The sequence below is a fragment of the Staurois parvus genome, unplaced genomic scaffold (genome assembly GCF_062004578.1).
Source record: "Staurois parvus isolate SC_StPar_1 unplaced genomic scaffold, SC_StPar_1.0 ptg000668l, whole genome shotgun sequence".
In the NCBI taxonomy this organism is placed as follows: Eukaryota; Metazoa; Chordata; class Amphibia; order Anura; family Ranidae; genus Staurois; species Staurois parvus.
The window spans coordinates 2,104,967-2,124,171 of record NW_028318464.1 but is presented as its reverse complement, the minus strand read 5'-3'; the positions used below and the strand labels follow the sequence as shown (position 1 = coordinate 2,124,171).

Genomic DNA, 19,205 nt, shown 5'->3' with positions numbered 1-19,205 from the left:
CCCTTATATTTTCAAGGTAAATGTGAACCCTGTTGTGCATTCACACAAAATGTAAATTATAACCCCAGGCACACTTGAAGGGTATGAATTGAGTAAAATGGTGTGGGCCCTTAAAATGTATTAGTGACTCAATCTAGAGATATTTTTGTCTGGGGTATATACAGTACTTTGGAAATCAATCATGCCTGGGGTTGCTACACACTGTGAATTGTTACTGAAATGTAAGAAGCAGTGCCTTAAAGGAATAATAAACATTTCCATCTGTACCTTGTGTCTTCCATCTGCATAAGATGTGGATTGATCATGCAGTTTAATGTTTTCATTTATTGCCCTGTACACACAGCCTATAGTAGAGTGAATCTTCACATTCCTGTGTCACGGTATGGCATGGTACAGGTTAATGCATGACCTGTCTGTAGTTTGAGAGCTGACACTTTGTTCTGAAATTACATATCCCACAATCCCTGGGTCTCTTAGTCTAATGCTCTTCAGGTGAAAACTAGTAATTATTTCTGAAACAGGCCACAGCAGTCAGAGCAATGGAAGGAAGAAGAGGTATCTTCATAGCATTTTTAAGTGTACAGCACCTTTAAACTGGTCTCTGGGTATCACTGCTGAGAAACCAGGACTGGCATGTATGGGGCTAGGGACCCAGTAGTGGTAAACTGTGGGCTTGTAGGCCCATTTTCAATATGAGACCCAGAACCCTAAAATCAGCCAAAAACATTTCCTGTTGTAGAAATTCAAGCTGTGAGTGGCCCAGTCAATCAACTTTTCTTAAAGGAGCTGGTCTGGAAATTCCTGTGTGAACAGCACTTGAATCCAAGTATTGTTCAGGTACTCAGAAGCTGCTGAATACAATAGCCAGCAGTTGACAATCATCTATCCACTTAAAAATCTGTTAATGCCAATTGTTAGACTGTCCTTAGACTGTCTTTTTTTTTTTTTTGTAGGATAGCTGGTAGTGTGCTGTGAATTTTTTTTGTTCGTTTGTGCTATGCAAACCCTTCCATATGCAGCTTACTATAAAGGCTAGTTATAAATTGCCATTTTTGTATAGTTTGCTTGCTGGAATTGGCATGGTAACACATTGGACGTGTTCAGCTTAAATTGCTGGGTTTTTCGCATGTTCATTCACTTTAAAGGAATAATGGGATCCCCCAGGCATACCTGTCCCTAATTTCTCCACTGATATATTGTATATGCTCCAATATGAAGACTCTAAGCCTAGTACACATGTGCCAAATGTTGGTTGGCATCGAGCGGTTCAATAAAAAAACGACCGACATTTGAGCCATGCATACGGAGGCTGGTCCGACAGAAGCCGGCTGTTCGGCTGGCTTCTGTCAAGTTGGCATGACCAAAAAAGGTCTGCCAATTGGCATCCACTTACCGAAGTGCTCTGACAGGGAAGGGGGGGTTCGTGGGTCCCCCCATCAGAACACAATAGCACAGTAGGGGAGATTGCTGTAGTAACATCAGATTGTTAGTACAGTGGCTCCTCCTGAGCTCAGCCTTTTTTTTTGTCATTCAGCCTGCTGAGTTGAACAGAAAAAAAAAAACTACTAGTGTGTACCAGGCTTTTTAGACTGGAGATAGGACCACACTTAATAAGGGAGTGCAGTTTACACCTATATTTGCAAATGGTGTGCAACTAAAACCTCTGTTTTTAATGCATAATGTTAGACATGACATTTTTTTGGCAGGCGTGTTGGTAAGTGTGCTGAAAATAAAAATTGCTCAATATACATCATTATGCCATATAGCCTGTCCAGACAATGACATTCAAGTACCTGCATATCCTAATACAGTGAGCTGTGTGTAAACCAGAAGGAAAAATAAACATGCTGGAAATCCACTGTTTCATATACAGTAAGAATGCACTGATCACATGAACCACAACAAAATACAATAATACAAAACAACAAAATGGGGTTGATTTACTATAACTGGAGAGTGCAAAATATGTGAGTGCAGCAGCTGAACCCAGTCTGCTTCCAGGCTGTTTTTTTTTTTTTTGTACAAGCTGAAGTTAGAAGCTGATTGGCTACCATGCACAGCTGCACCCGATTTATTACTCTCTAGTTTTAGTAACTCAACTGCTCTGAGCGGACTAAAGAGATAGTACAGCAGTGGCTGTCTACTTTGAGGCTCATGTTCTGTGAGGAGTCACTGCTGAGTCATCCACGTCTGTGTGAATTGCAGCTTGAGCTACTGAACCTGTAAATTCCCAAAAGGCTGTAAACAGGAAGGAATACAAATGTGAAAAGCAGTCTGAAGCTCCACCTGCTGTCTAAATAAGAGAACGCTAAATATTTATATGCAATCTTTTAGGCTCCTTTTACATGGGACAGACTGTTGAGATCAGCAGGGAATCGGTGCTCTGATTCCTCTGCAGATCAAAGAAGAGAGGGTGGATAGGCAGTTTCTGCACAGCGGACATGGACAGAACCTGCTCTGCTCTATGGGTGGCCTGGTGCAAACAGACTCCGCTGTCTATTTACAGCTGACTTCCCTCCAATCCAATCTGCCTAATCAGAAGGGGACATATCTCCTGTTTCTTTTTTAGCGGACCACATCGGACCCAAGTCCGTTACACCCGCCCGTGTGAATGGTCCATTCGATCAAATCCACATGAAAAACTGACAAGCAGACCTGTTTAGACCCTTTCGTGTGAAAGGGGCCATAGATTTATCCTACTAAGAAAGTTTTATACTTGACTGTAAAAAATAAAATACAAGACAAATTCTGTTTTATATAATGAAGCCCAGTGGAAAATTCTAAATTTTTTAGATGCTAAAAATACTTAACCTACTGTAAACAGGAGTCTGATGAGGGAGCAGGTAAATGCATTTCAGGAAACAGACTGTCTGAGAGATGAAGGGGACAGTCCGTTTCCCATCACACATACAGGACACAAGCAGCGGGGATCCTGTGTGGAGACAGGCAGCACAGCTGATGGCATCAGTGTTTCATCTTCTACATGTCTAACAGTGGTGCCTTCCACTCCACAGCAGCTGAGCCAGTCCTGCACATCCATCCGCGGCATGGACTCTCTCCGCCACACTGATGAGTACATTCTGCTCCTAGACATGTCAGTGCATTTACAACTGTTTTTATCACTTCCGTTGAATAAATATACACTGCACTATAAGGCTGCCTGGCTCCTCTCTTTTTCTGTTTTCCCGTGTTATGGAGAAGAGGGAGAGGTGTGCTGTATGCCTGTCCTAGGGTGACAACGCTGCTTCTCCACATATACAGTTCAGTTATTGAACAGGAAGTGAACAAATGGCAGGGCCAGGTGATAAAAAAAAAATGGAAAGAAAAGAAGCCTATAAGAAATGCAACCACCACAAATTAAGATTGGTAAACTGCAATGTTACATTTTTGTTCTTAGTTTTAGATACACATTAGGGCTCATGCACGTTGGGTTAAAAAAAACAAAACACTGCTTTAATAGACATTTGACATTTTTTCCTTCTGCCTGTAAACACACCTCCACAATAGCCTATGTGTCCATGTGTAGACAGGTGTTTACAGACATAGAAGAGGAGCATTTACAGGCAGTAAAAAAAAAAATTAATCACCAGCACATTCAGGAGAGGAGTCTTTGGCCAGGAAAAGCAGTGCATTCGTAAACGCATTTAAACGCTGGGTGCATTTAGCGCTTGAGCATACATTCCAAAGGCCAGAATAAATTAATATTCTGACCAGTGCAATCCATAAATGCTCAAACACCTGATGCACCTAAACGTGTGCAATATGTGGTTTTAGGCCTATTTTTTAAGCAGCTTTTTCCTGGAAGGAATAAAAAGCATTCAGAGGACAAAGTCAAACACCTGCATGCATGAGGCCTTATTTTCTACAAAGGCAAGTACTCATGCAACGCTTACGAGTAGTCAACGCATGTATCAGCTTCTGAAAAGGCACTTTAGTCAGGTTCAGAAGATACAATTTCCCTGTATATCAGCATAGAAAGAAGTGTTTTCTTAGAATGACTTGTGCAAATACACTATATTGCCAAAAGTATTGGGACACCTGCCTTTACACACACATGAACTTTAATGGCATCCCAGTCTTAGTCCATAGGGTTCAATATGGAGTTGGCCCACCCTTTGCAGCTATAACAGCTTCAACTCTTCTGGGAAGGCTGTCCACAAGGTTTAGTAGCGTGTCTGTGGGAATGTTTAACCATTCTTCCAGAAGCGCATTTGTTAGGCCAGGCACTAATTTTGGGCGAGAAGGCCTGGCTCGCAGTCTCCACTCTAATTCATCCCAAATGTGATCTGTCGGGGTTGAGGTTAGGACTCTGTGCAGGCCCAGTCAAGTTCCTCTACCCCAAACTCACTCATCCATGTCTTTATGGACCTTGCTTTGTGCACTGGTGCGCAGTCACGTTGGAACAGGAAGGGGCAATCCCCAAACTGTTCCCACAAAGTTGGGAGCATGAAATTGTCCAAAATATCCTGGTATGCTGACTCCTTAAGAGATCCCTTCACTGGAACTGAGGGACCAAGCCCAGCCCCTGAAAAACAACCCCACACCATATTCCCCCCTCCACCAAACTTTACACTTGGCACAATGCAGTCAGTAAAGTAGTGTACTCCTGGCAGTCGCCAAACCCAGACACATCCATTGGATTGCCAGACAGAGAAGCGTGATTCATCACTCCAGAGAACATGTCTCTAGTGCTCTAGAGTCCAGTGGCAGCATGCTTTACACCACTGCAACTGATGCTTTGCATTAAACTTGGTGATGTAAGGCTTGGATGCAGCTGCTCAACCATGGAAACCCATTCCATGAAGCTCTCTATGCACTGTTGTTGTGCTAATCTGAAGGACACACGAAGTTTGGAGGTCTTTAGCTATTGACTCTGCAGATAGCTGTCAACGTCTGCTTCAGCATGCACTGCCCCCCGCTCTGTCATCTTAAATGGCCTGAGTTGCTGTTGTTCCCAGTTGCTTCCACTTTGTTATAATACCACAAACAGTTGACCATGGAATATTTAGTATCAAGGAAATATCATGGATGGACATATTTGCACAGACAGCAACCTATCACGGTACCACACTTTAATTCACTGAGCTCCTGACAGCAACCCTTTGTAAGCAGTCTGCATGCCTAGATGCTTGATTTTATACACCTGTGGCCATGGAGGAGATTAGAACACCTGAATCCAATAATTTGGAGGGGTGTCCTAATACTTTTGGCAATATAGTGTATGTCCAAATGTTCTCATAAAACTTGCCACCCTTGGTGGCACCAAAACTGAGCGTTAACACTGGGAAGTGGAAGCTGATTGACAATCACAACGTTCCCAAGAGCAGCTGCTTGTCAAGCTGGCTCCTGATCAAAAACAGCGACCTAAGCCTGGTGGATCCATTTATGTGGCTACTGAGCATTAAAGCCCACCTATCCTGTTGCCACAGATTTACGATATGTTGGCAGGAAGAGGTTAAATAATACTTCAGTGGCATTTTTTATTCAAGAAACTGTTTAATAGCAATTGTTTCCTTTACAATAATTAAGAACATTAATCAGTATGAACATATACAGCTGAGGGATGGTGAAGAAACAACAGTAGTCACGTTCTGTATAATAGGAAATCTAATACTGAATATGAACAGTCAAGGGATGGTGCAGCAACATTGATATGAAGAATTATTTACACATATTGTGAACTTTTCCCATACTAGGCAAAGTAACAAGTTAAGGTTTGCCATACAAAACTTGGGTGAAACATTGTAGGTGCCCTATTGAAAATTATAGTCTGACCAGTGACTGCATGCTATCAGATACAGCCACTGTCCAGGTATTCACACAGTCGTGGGTGTTGTTTGCATACAATAGCTAACAGTTGAGATTCACCACCCACGCTGTTTAGCATGGATAGAGGTACAGTTTGAAGTTTTTCGGGTTCAGTCTGCCCAGTTTTGCCTTGATAATGCTTTATTTTTACACAGATGACAAACAAGGATCTATAGATGGACATTAAATGCTTTCTGAGTAACAAGCACAGACCTTGAACAAGCATGCTGCCAGTGAAGGCAGATCACATTTGCATTGTTTCACATTGACTGAAAAAATAAAGACATTAGACCAAATGAGAGCCAGGCAATTGGAATTTTCAGAAGTCAGCAATGGCTCTCTCATTGCAGGTTTCTATTAAGCAAACCTGGTACTGTGCTCAGTATGGGATCACTTCTCCCTTTTGAAACTTCATATCAGTTTGATATAAGTAATTGAACATTTTTATAGACTGACACCTTCAAATGGCTTTTCTGACAAGTTAACTGTATTAGGCAAGTCTATATATGTACTGTGGAATGCTCATGTGGTGAAAGGAATGTTTCATGACTCAGCCCCACTGTTCAACCTCTTTTTATTAAAGAGGTAATAATTTCCAGATCAATAGAAGAATTCCACAAGGGGTGCCATCGATTTTATTTATCCTAGCACTTTGGTTTTTTTTAATTGTTTTTATCCTAATTTATGAAGGTGTGCAAAATACAAGTTAATTTTATGCTTGATAAAGCAGTAGGGGCTTTTAAGCCCTTCATGCCCCAATCCAAATTAAGCAGTGTTAGTATGCAGTGGTTAATTCTAACCAGAGATCTGTAGTTTTCAGCCACAGTATTGTGACTACATTGTTACTTACAGCTCTAGTTGGAAGTGTGTTCATAAACAAACCACTGTGATGATCATGTGATAATGAAGCATGAGGATTGGATCCCCATCGGTAATTGGGTCACCTGGAACCATCAGAGAAGGCATTCCTAGTTTTCAGAGGGATGGTAATTCAGGTTCTCACGGCTTGTGGAACTGTGTCTGAGAACGTTAATATATAGATTGTGGACATATGCGGATTAAATAGCCTGCTGTGACTCTGTCACAGCAAGCATGTGTGGTTTTGATTGGGGGGAAAAAAAAAAAAAAGACCCAATTAAAGCGGAACTAAACCTAGCTTTTAGAAAACTGAGAGCAGGCAGTTCCCCATTGCAGAAGAGATATGCTATGTATTCTTCTGCAGTATTATATACTTACCTGCCTGCTTGCAGTTTTTTATTGAATGTACACTAAACTGCACATGCCCAACATAATCTGGCTGTGCCAGAATGACAGACTCCCATATATGCATGTGTAGGATGACGTCAGCCCTGTCAGCCAGTCAAGAAGCTGAAAACCCAGCACCTGGGGAGAAGATGACAACGGCCAGCAAGGGATATGACCACAGTATTGAGGGAAGGTGGAGGTGAGTTTATTCCCACTTTAATATTGTGACCATATATCATGTCCATCACTGTACTGGAAATAAAGTGCAATCTTGTAGTTAGTACGATATTTGACTGTAGCCAAAAATATATTTTGATGCTAGATTAGGGTTACATTCACAACAGGAGGTGGTGGGACTCTGCGGTGAGGTGCAAAGCAATGATTTCCACTGGACCCTAAAATGTATCTGAATTTTTACAGCCGAGCAAAATCTGGGCTATATGGGGTAAAACTATTTTTTTATTTCTGATTTATCAACTATATTGAACGAGTCTTTTTGGTTTTGTATCTTATGGCAGGCCGCAGTGCACTGTTTATATATAATGCAACTGAAACTGATGGAACTTTCATTCAGGATGACTTATGGTGAGGGAAACGTGCTGATTCTTGGACTTCAGTACTTGCTGAATCACTGATCTGAACATAAATGAAGCCACTGAAGTCAGAGCTCTTGCACATTTGTTTTAGGTTAGTGACTCAGGAAGTATGGAAGATGATAGATGAGTGTAACAGCCAGGCAGCTAGCATTCTCTATTTTGTCATCCTTTAAAGAGGTACTGTCACCTTGCCAATTCAGGGCAAAGTAACAGCGTCTGTGTAAACCCCCTGGACCATTTAACACACTCTCCAGTGCACCTTCTATGGTTGGCATTGCAAGGTATCCGGTGCTTCTGGTTATGAGGGATCATGTGACCTCTTCCTATGATGCAGTGCCAGGGCCCAGATGCCAAGTACTAGACCCAACTACAGTCACATAAATGAGGGGGTGACATCATCACTGCTTCAGAATGCCGATACTCTTGGGTGCATTGGGTATTTTGGTTGTGGCTGTAAAAGAGGAAGTGGTGGATCATTTGAAAGGTAAGTATAAGTGGGTGGTTGGGGGGACAATTTTCACAAACACTGACACTATTCTGCCTGGGCAAGCTTACAGTGTCTGTTTAAGCTCTAATATCTGTGATATACCAAATACCCTGGTTTCTGTCTCTTAGATTTAACCCTACACCAAATTGTGCAGATTATGCTTACCTAGCACTTGATCACCGATAGCCTCATTTCGGTGACTGGCTGAATATTTGATACAAAAAAGATTCCATATGCTGCTCACAGTGTGTGACTAAATGTATTTTGAGACCATTAAAAAAAAAAAAAGATAGGCAGAACTAAATGCTGTTGACTTAAATTACAAAATGTCAAAGGCAGAGGGTAACCGAAGCCTAACTTGCTCTTCTCAGATGTGGATAACTCTGAACGGTTCTCTCAATGGCTTGGTCCAGACTGACAACCGGTTTGTATGCCATGTCTTTCTTGGCCCGCTCACAGCTGTAATAGTGGTAGGTCCCAGCCAGCGCCACCCTCATTGGTGTAAACGTTGGTTTAATTTTGATGATTGGACTAAGCATTAACACCAAAAAGGACAAAAACAAGGCAAGGTAGTAAGCTAGCCAATAAGGAATCTTGTATTTGGGGGCGTCGTAATTCAGACCAGTCAGCACGCGGGAAATGAATGTCCAAAATGGGAGGGGCTCATCATTTGTGATATGGTAGGCCTAAAAAAAAAGAAAAAAAAAAAAAAAGTTTAAAAAAAAGGAAAGAACAAAAAAACAAAACAAAAAACCATATAGGGGGGAATTTACTAAAAACCAGAGCTAACATAATCTGGAACAGCAGTGCTTAGTAGCCAATCAGCTTCTAGCTTCAGCTTGTTCAGTTAAGATTTCATAATGAAGGCTAAAAAGCTGATTGGTTGCCATTCACAGCTGCTCCAGTAAAATTCCCCTCACAGTTTACATCAAATAGTACTATATCTGATGGCGAATGCAATTTCTGTTTTCCTAGGCGTATGTTAAATCTAAACATCTTGTTCAAACAATTTTATTAACAATAAAGCAGAATGGAACAAACAAGGAGACATTGCTAATGTACAATGGACATGGAAGTGGCAATAGGACATAAAAAATGCACAGTACATATGTCTATATACTACTAGCATAAACAGGTAGAAGAAAGTTGACAATAAAGGACATTATTGTTCCAGCCAATCAAAGTAATGTCTCCCGAGTGCAATAAAGAAATAGGGGGAAATTTGAAGGGGGGGGTCAAACCGGGGTGAAAGGGGGGAGAGGGAAAGTGGAACAACCACCATGACTCCATGAGCGTTCAACAGGTTTACATCAGCCCCTGCGTGCTACGTACAAAGGGCTATTGATTGTATCCAAAGCGCACAGTATACAAATCAGGGGAGAAGGAGTGATTCGTCAAAGTTAGGGGGGAGGAAGCGCTCTACCCAGGGGCTCCATATGCGCAAGAATTTAGGAATCATGTCAAGAATTGTGGCTTCCACCTTTGCATGTATCATGGCTTGTGTTATTCTGCTTTTGACGGCCGCGATACTCAAGGTGGGGGATTTCCAAGATTTTGCTATAACCTGCTTAGCCGCCATCGTAACTTGCATAATGAGCTTAAATTGCGAATTAGAGATGCCAGGGGGGCATTGATTGAGTAGGGCTATTGTTGGGTCGGGTTGCAGGGTGATAGTGCTAAGTGTAGATATCATGGTGAAGATTTCACCCCAAAAGGTTCGGGCTATTGGACAGTCCCACCACATATGGCAATGCGTTCCTGGGTCCGTACAGCCTCTAAAACAGTTGGGTGAGTAATTAGGGGTAAATTTTGCGATTCTCGCCGGGACTAAGTACCATCGGGTTAAGACTTTATAATTTGTTTCCAATGCTACAATGTTCTGTGAGGATGATTTGGTGTTGGCCCAAATGCGGTCCCATTCAGACGGGTCAAATTTCTTTCCCATATCCGCTTCCCACTTATGGGTATACAGAGGGGGGGACGTGGTAATCGAAGTGGTGAGGAGTGAATATAAGCAGGAAATAAGCAAACGTCTATGAGGGTCTTTGTAGCATGCTCGTTCAAAGAAAGACATGGTGTCTGGCCGATTGGTTATTGTGGTATAGGGAGCGTAAAAGTGTTGTAGCTGCAAGTATCGGAATATCTCGGAGGCTGGGAGGCTGAATCTAAACATCTTCATTATCATGCTGTAGATTTTAATTTTCTTTTTTACAGTTGCATTTGGGGAACATTATTTGATCCCCTGCAGATTTTGTAAGTTTGCACAGTTACAAAGAAATGAAGGGTCTAGAATACTTATCACAGGTGTATTTTAACTGATAGCGACAGGATATCAACCAAAAGTCCAGATAAAACTCATGATATAAATGTTATAAATGGAGTTGCAGTTCAGTGAGTAAAATAATTATTTGATCCCCAAACAAAACATCACTTAGAACTTGGTGGAGAAACCCTTGTGGCAATCACAGAGGTAAGATGTCTCTTGTAGTTACCAAGTTTGCACACCTCAAGGGATTTTGGTCCACTCCTTTACAGATCTTCTCTAAATCCTTAAAGGTTTCTTGGCTGTCACTTGGCAAATCAAAGTTTCAGCTCCCTCCATAAATTTTCTATAGAATTAATGTCTGGAGACTGGCTAGGTCACTCCATGACCTTAATGTGCTTCTTCTTCAGCCACTCCTTTGTTGCCTTGGTGGTATGTTTTAGGTCATTGTCATGCTAGAAGACCCATCTTCAGTGTTCTGGCTGAGGGAAGAAGGTTCTCATCCACAATTTTACAATACATGGCCCCATCCATTGGCCCATCAATGCGGCAAAGTCGGCCTGTACTTTTAGCAGAGAAAAACAGCTCCAAAGCATAAGGTTTCCACCTTCACCTGTAGGAATGGTGTTATGAGGGTCATAGTCAGCATTTTTCTTCTTCCAAATACGGTGAGTCGCGTTAATGGCAAAGAGCTCAATTTTGGTCTCATCTGACCACAGCACTTTCTCCCAAACCTTCTCTGAATCATTTAGATATTCATTGGCAAACTTCAGACAGGCCTGTACATGTGCCTTCTTCAGGAGGGGGACCTTGCGGGTGCTGAAGAATTTCAATCCATGGTGGCGTATTGTGTTACCAATGGTTTGTTTGGTGACTGTGGTCCCAACTGCCTTGAGATCATTGACAAGCTCCTCCTTTGTAGTTTTGGGCTGATCCCACACTCTTCTCATGATCATCGTCACCAAGCTTCTTGCTGATGGTCTTGTAGCCCATTCCAGCCTTGTGCAGGTCTACAAATCTTGTTCCTGACATCCTTTGACAGCTCTTTGGTCTTGCCCATGATAGTGAGGTTTGAATGGAAGAAAGATTCTGTGGACAGATGTCTTTTATACACATAACGAGTTGTCATTAGGAGCACCTTCTTAAATTGACAGGATTAATCTGTGTAACACATGAGCACATAGACAGTCTGTGGGAGCCAGAATTATTGTTGCTTGGTAGGGGATCAAAAACTTCTTTTACTCACTAAACTGCAAGTCAATTTACAACATTTGTATAGTTTTTTTTTTCTGGATTGTTGGTTGATATTCTGTCTCTAGCATTTAAAATACACCAATGATAAACATTATAGACCCTTAGTGGGCAAACTTATAAAATATGCAGGGATCAAATAATTATTTTTCGCCACTGTATATGAAGAGTGGAGACAAAGCTAGTCAAAAAAAAAGGGAAAAAAAAAAAAAAAAAAAACTATACCAAGATTAACAGTGGTACATCAGTCACAACTCTTTTGGATAAAATTGAGCCTGTGCTCAGACAATGCACACAAATTACACTTATCACATATTTGAAAAAGTCAGAAAAGTGCTTTAAACAAAACCCATTCACCTCTATAGCTATAAGCACTTTTGAGAAATTCATCTTCAAACTTCATAACAGAAGGATAAAAATCACAACTTTACTTTCTATGAAGAGAAGAATCTTAGCAGCCTGTCAGAAATGGACAAAAAACAGAGTTTCTCTTGTGATCTTTGAGGATCAATTTCTTGACAGTACAAGCAGCTAGAGATATCTGGGTGGGTTGTTGTAAAGCTTTTTACTACTTGTTAAAAAATGTAATACATTTTTATAAAGATTATATTAAAAAATAATACTTTATTGCCCATAGTCTTGGCAATGCACATAGACAGAGAAAAACAATTGGAAGAGGTTATAACCCTTTCTTACTGTACTATTTGGAGTGCTTTTCTTTTCACTGTTTAACGAACACTACAGGAAATGAATGAAAAAAATTCCCCACTGGGACAACAACGAAGCCCTTACAGACTTTTTGGCTGGAGTTCTATGTTAATAATAGATTGAAAAGTAAAAAACATACAAAAATGAATGCAATAAGCGAGTACTGCAATACTTACCTTTCCACATAAAGGAGAGTCTTTTTGTAGATATTCTGCTGCCAGAATATGACCATGTACTACATTTTCCACATATGTAAAATCCACCAAATTCTGCCCATTCCTGGAAAAAAAAAAATAGCAGCAATAAACAAGGTTTTCTTTGTGAATACACAAGTTGGCATGTGCAACTCTCTAACTTACTAATGGTTAAAAGAATTAAGAAATGGGGACATGAAATATATTCCTCATGGCTCTGGAGCAAACTGAACATCCATAACCACTGGTTTAGTCCTTATTTATACAGGCAATGACATACAGTATAAATTAATATTGTGCATTTAGATGCATTCAGATTACTTGTGTTTAGACAAAACAAAAAACTGTGCATCCAGGGGCAGATTAGATACTCTGAACATGTGTAAATACGTACATTTAAATGCAGGGAACATGATCTGAGAAGTTTATAAATGTAATTTCTTTGTGTTTTAATAATTTAAACACAAATCTTGTGTGAATGTAACCTTATAGGATGAATACAGGCAAATACCATCTTTTGTATGGAAGCTGGCTAAGTATTAAAGTGTTACTAAACTCATGACCCTGCATTCACTCTATCTGGTCTCCCACAGTATACACTACATGGAAATGCAATTATTTTAGTAAATATAAACTGCTAAATACATTTTTCCATCAGCAGTTGGAGTAATCTTGTGACTTCTTTCAGTGTCCAGGAGGATGCAGAACCCTTAAACTCTGTCTGGACATTATTGATTGGCCCTGTGCTGATCACGCGCACCACTCTCTCAAGAAAAAACAAAACAAAAAAAAACCCTTTCTAGCAATACACAAAAACAGAGCATGTGCAGAGTGGCTCCACATGATATGTCTTATCAGGAGATAAGAGGGGGACCCTGGAAGAAGGGGAGGATCAGAGAAGTCAGGACCAAACAGCATTTTTACACAATGCAGAGGATAAACCCCTTAGGTTCCACAGTGAGTATATCAAGCATGCTTTATTGCATATACAGACTGATTTTACGGTTGTGGGTTTAGTAACATTTTAAATACTAACTGCATGTTTTAGTGAACTTTAAAAGCCAAGTTCACCTTTTTAAAAAAAAATAAATACACATTTTGTTGCAGGTAAAAAAAATTGTGTATCTATTATTCCCCCCCCCCCCCCCCCCGCAGTCTGCAGAACATTGCACCGACAATCAGCAGATCCACCCAGGATCCTGCAGAATCTCAGCATAGCTGTCTTCCCGTACCTCCCATACAGGCAGAGAGTTACTAAAGAGCAGGAAGACCAATGAACTACAAGAGCGCTGACCAGCACTCTTGCACTTCATTAAGAACTACAAGCCATCTGCTGTGGTGGCAAATGGTAGCTATAGTTCATTCATTCACAGATTGCTGTGAATGATGTGGCCATTTGCTGTAAAAAGACGACAGGGGTTCTAGCCTTCCTCTACTCTACTAAAATTGCACCACTGCAGCAATGGTATTGAGGAGCAGTCTACACAGCTCCTAATTATTTGTAATTAAGTTCTCCAGATTAGTAAATGATTTTCCTTCATGGAAAGGGATGATGTTTGTCTGTAGCTATATTAGGGTTTGGTGAGCAGCATAGATGTAATTAGTGCAGAGCTCTTACTTGATATGAAGCCAGTGTCAAACCCATATCCCAGCTTACCCAATCATAATTTTCATTTTGCCACTTTTTGCAGTTTCCACCATTATTGGAACAAGCTGGGGGTCTCTTGGGCCAAATATACCATGAGGTCGAATAGCCACAGTCAAGAAGTTATTTGATGGATCATTTGCAGCCAGAACTTCCTAAAAAACAAAAACCACAAGTTAATTATCAATATCAAGCATTATTAATATGCATTCATTACATGGATCCTTTAATTTCATTGGCGCAATTACATTATTTTTTCAAAGACTGTTTTTAGTATATGGTATGTAATAAAATGCACTCTGTTCTGCTCTGCTGCTCCAGCGCTCAGTGAAGTGCTGGGCTGTTGAAGGGGCAGGAGCAACTGGCTCAGCCTCTCAAGGCTCGCTGAAAGGCTGAACCAGCTACCAGTCCAGGCAACTTCCTAGACTTTAGCCCATGGTCAGCTGAATATGAGTCACAAGAGTGTATACTGAACTGCACTCCTGTGATACATAAAAGTAGGGTCAAAATAGCTTTGGCCATACTTCCTTTAATTTGTGTCTGTTGCACTGGCCTGGGGTTCAGCATTAAAGAACACAAACTGCATGAGATAGAACCTTGCTTACTGTTCATTTTAGGCAGGAAATGAACATGCAATAACCATGCATTTGCATAAACACTCACCTTCTCTTGAAGGATCTTGGTCTCAGTGTAATAGTCGATGGGTTTCTTGGCATACGGCAAATCCTCTGACCCATTCTTTATGTCCTTGCCTTCAAAGACAACACTGGCACTGCTGGTCAGCACTAGCTTCTGGATATATACAAAAACACACGTAAGAGCTAAATATATAAAGTGATTACATTAAATTGCCTGTATAACTTGTAAAAGTGCTTAGATAGATAGATGTGAGAGAGCGAGGTGTGACACTTTACTGCACAATGGAAATGAGTCATGTACAGTGCTAACCAGCATTGCTGCTGAATCCTACGCCAAGTCAGTATAAATATTACGATTCATTTTTTTTTTCCAGTACAATTGTCCTCCCCCCCCCAAAATTGATCACAGTGAGAGATTGCCAATGTCACAATGTCATTAGGTAGGTATTCAGTATTCAGTGGATTTGTAATACTGCGCCCTGCCTTACACTGTTACTCATTTCCCACACCTGTACATGTCAGTTCAGTGACAACTCCCAGCGTCCTCCACCCTAGGATGGCAGGGACACCCCAAGGAGAGACTGAAACTCTCAACACCCACTGATCAAAAAGAACTTGATTTATAAGTTCATTGAAACAGATGGCAAATCAATATTGTGGTGATCAATATATACAATATTAAACTATTACTATACCTGGTGTATAAAGAGCAATATAGGATCCAACTATTACTAGTTTTTTCTTTTGAATGTTTAAAACATACTGTATAAATACAGCAGTCAATATATGTTGTTTGTATGCATCCTCAGTGGTGGATTTTAAAAGCCTTTTATGTTGAGCAAATAAAAAAAAAAAAAAAAAAAAAAAAAAAAAGAAGGTGACAGTGACTAGAAATGAGCTCCAATCATATTTTCTGAAAACAGACCCTGCAGAATAAAATAGTAGTAGTTGAAATTTTTAATGTAGCACAATATTGGTGCAGCTATTTATGAAGCTCATGTTTTCTAGAAAAAATACACTAAAATGAATTTTAGTGTAAAAGAAACACAATATTATATTATAGCCAATTATTGGTACAATTTAAAAGATTGGGTTGTGTCAAATAAATTGATAGCAAACATGTCAAGCCTTACAATTGCCAGCGAAAACGCAAAGACCAGAGTTAGACTTACCAGGAAACTCATTTTCAATAAATCTTCCGGGACAGCCCCTTGAGACGTAGAGCTCCTCCTGACGGTACAGGAAACACGCAAGCCCAGAACCTTAAAAAGGTGGACCTCCAGGCCTCCCTCTTCAGTCTTCCCAAGAACAACAGGAAGGCATTAAAAAACATAACCACTTATGCATAAACATACATTGTCGTACAATACTTAGGGTGGGAAATCCCGGCTGTCCTGGAAGACTTATAGAAAAGGAGTTACAGGTAAGTATGTTTTCTCAAAAATGTCTTCCAGGACAGCCCCTTGAGACGATAATCAAGAACTTGCCCACTAGGGTGGGACTACTACCTGGAGGACTTTGTGACCAAAACGCCTGATCCTCACTAGAAAGCAGGTCCAGGCAAAAATGTTTCATGAAGTACAGATCTGTTCTGGCAAAGCACCAGCTTTCTCTGCCCAGGATGCGGACAAGGATCTGGTTGAGTGTGCATTAACAAATGGAAGAAGAATCTCTAATAAGTTATACTACTGCGCGATATCCATCCAGCTATGGTGGATTTGGAAGCACTGAAACCTTTCCACGCTCCCACGAAAAGAACAAAAAGATAATCTGATTTTCTGAATTCTCTGGACCTACTAAGATAGATGTTAGAAGGAGCCTTTTGGCCTAACAATCTTTCCTCATCCTTGAAGGAGCAAAATAGAAGGTCGGCAAAATTATATCCTGGGACCTATAAAAGGAGGAGGAAACTTTGGGAAGGAACCCAGAATCCATCTTGAGAACATTTCTAACCACAAAAACTGACCAAAAGGGTTCCCTAATGGAAAGCACCTGCAATTCACTGACCCTACGGGCCGATGTGATTGCTACCAAAAATAGTTTTTAGAGTTAAAAACTTTATTGAAGACTTCTCCAGAAGTTCAAAAGGGAGAAAGGACCAAAGCTTTTTAAGACTAAAGACAGATCCCAAACTGAACAGGACCTGACCACTGCTGGCCTGGACTTTGGGAAAGGGCCCTGAAAAAATCCGCTAGAAAAAAAAGGATCTTGCTGGAGGAGGACCTTAAAGAAAAACACTAAAGGGCCGAGGCCTGTACCTTTAAAGTACTAACTGAAAGGCCCTGGTCTGCCCCATTCTGGAAGAAATCTAAGACGGCCGGGATATCTGGAGGGCTCAGACCATGATCCGACAAACAGAAGTTGAATCTTTTCCAGACCTTAGTATAAATAGCTCTGGTTTCTGGCTTGAAGTAGTTCACCAAAGTCCTCACTACTCTGTCCGAAAACCCCTGAGCTTTCAGGAGCTGTTCTTCAGAAGCCACGCTGCCAACTTCAAAAGTCTTCACCTGAGGGTGCAGCACTGGACTCTGCGAGACCAGATCTTCCCTCTCTGTAAGAGGGAATGGGGGAACTGAGGAAAGGCTCCACAGCAGAGAGAACCATGGTCTCTTTGGCCAAAAAGAGGCCACCGGAATGAGGTGTGTCTTTTGACAAATTTTTTTGCAGGACTGCTGGGATCAGCCTCACTGAAGGAAATGCATAACAGAGACTGAATTCCCACACATTTGCGAGGGCATCTATACCCAAGGCCTGATCCTGCAGATTTAGGGAGAAGAACTGGCTGACCTTCCTTGTTTCCTGGGAATCAAAGAGATCTGCCTTCGGCATGCCCCATTTCATAGTGATGGTCGCAGACACTTCGTGGTTGAGAGACCATTCATCATGCTATACTGGATGCCGACTTAGGAAGCCCGCTAGGGCATTCCTTTCAGATGGATCGCAGATATTGAACACAAGTTTTGCTTGGCCCAAGACCATATGCTGTCTGCGGTTCAGTGGAGAGGAGGGCTTCTTGTACCCCCCTGCTTGTTGATGTATGCCACTGTAGTCAATTTGTCTGAACAGATCTGCAGGTGACAGTCTATTAGATCTGCTTGAAAGGCATCCAGCGCTCGCTGGACTGCTAGAAGCTCCCTCTGATTTGAGGCCCTCCGAACTTACCGCAAGGACCACGAGCCCTGGGCTGCTCTGTCACCTATATGGGCTCCCCATCCAAAGCCGTTGGCATCGGTCATGATCCTCCCAAGACCTTCTGCTCTCTAGTTCCCGTGTCACCTCCTCCCATGCGCGCCTCCAGGACTTCTCCCATCCTACGGAACTCTCTACCTCAACCTCTCCGGCTGTCTCCGAATCTATCCACCTTTAGACGATCCCTGAAAACCTCTCTTTAAAAAGGAGTCTATCCTGCTTCTACCTAGTAAACCACAATTTATTTCCTCCATCAGCTTATCCCCCCCACAACTATTACCTTTTGTATCACTCAACCCTTCCCCTAGATTGTAAGCTCTAACAAGCAGGACCCTCTGTTTCCTCTTGTACCAAATTGTATTGCAACTGTAATGTCTACCTTCATTTTGTAAAGTGCTGCGCAAACTGTTGGCGCTATATAAAACCTGTATAACTGGATATGGTGTGGTCCATTCCAGATCCCTACCTAGATAGTACTGACTTCACCACCACCAAAGGGATCTCTTCATCCTGGAAGGGAGATGGACTGGAAGATCCAGTACAGACCTGTCCCCGTTCCAAACCCTCAGAAGAAAAGACTGCAGTGGGCACTGGTGGAATCTCACCCAGGGAACAGCCGGGAAGCATGATGCAACGAGACCTTATTGAAATGACCAAACTGTTTTGCAGCTCTGCCAACACCTGGTCTATCCTGAGAATTTTTTCCTGTGGAAGGAAGATCTTCCTCTCTACTGAGGAAATCTTGTACCCCGGATAGGTAACTCTCTGGGAAGGAGTTAAACGTGACTTGTCTCTGTTTATGAGCCACCCCAGACTCTGAAAGAAGTCCTGTGCAACCCGCAGATCCCCTGCCAACTGTTGGTGAGACTTGGCCACAAAGAAGAGATTGTCCAGACAGGGAATGATCATAATAGATCTTATTCTTAGGGAGGGCCAAGGCCTCCGCAAGTACTTAATTCCAGGTGCTGAGGCCAGACCGAAAGGTAGAGCCCAACACTGCCAGTGGTGGATCACTGTACCAATCCTTACCGCTATCCTTGGGTATTTCTGACATGCATGATGTATGGAGATGTGAAGATACGCATCCCTCAGGTCCAGCATAGCCATGAAACAATCTGGGTAAAGGATGTTTTTTTTTTTTTACAGAGAAGATAGATTCCATCCTGAAGTGTTTGTATGTT

At 41.6% G+C, this 19,205-nt stretch overlaps 1 protein-coding gene across 2 annotated transcripts in view; it reads right to left on the bottom strand.

Annotated features, from left to right (window-relative positions):
- Positions 1–5,476: 5,476 nt before the first annotated feature.
- The window catches only part of NSDHL (NAD(P) dependent 3-beta-hydroxysteroid dehydrogenase NSDHL), a 46,388-nt gene continuing 32,659 nt past the window's right edge, over positions 5,477–19,205 (bottom strand). For both annotated transcript variants that reach the window (XM_089651925.1, XM_089651923.1), the window contains exons 5-8: positions 14,861–14,989; positions 14,210–14,352; positions 12,535–12,637; positions 5,477–8,822 (exon numbers count right to left, since the gene is read on the bottom strand). In XM_089651925.1, coding sequence (XP_089508051.1) covers positions 8,490–8,822; positions 12,535–12,637; positions 14,210–14,352; positions 14,861–14,989 — 708 coding nt within the window. In that variant the 3' untranslated portion in view covers positions 5,477–8,489. The remainder of the gene's footprint in view (positions 8,823–12,534; positions 12,638–14,209; positions 14,353–14,860; positions 14,990–19,205) is intronic.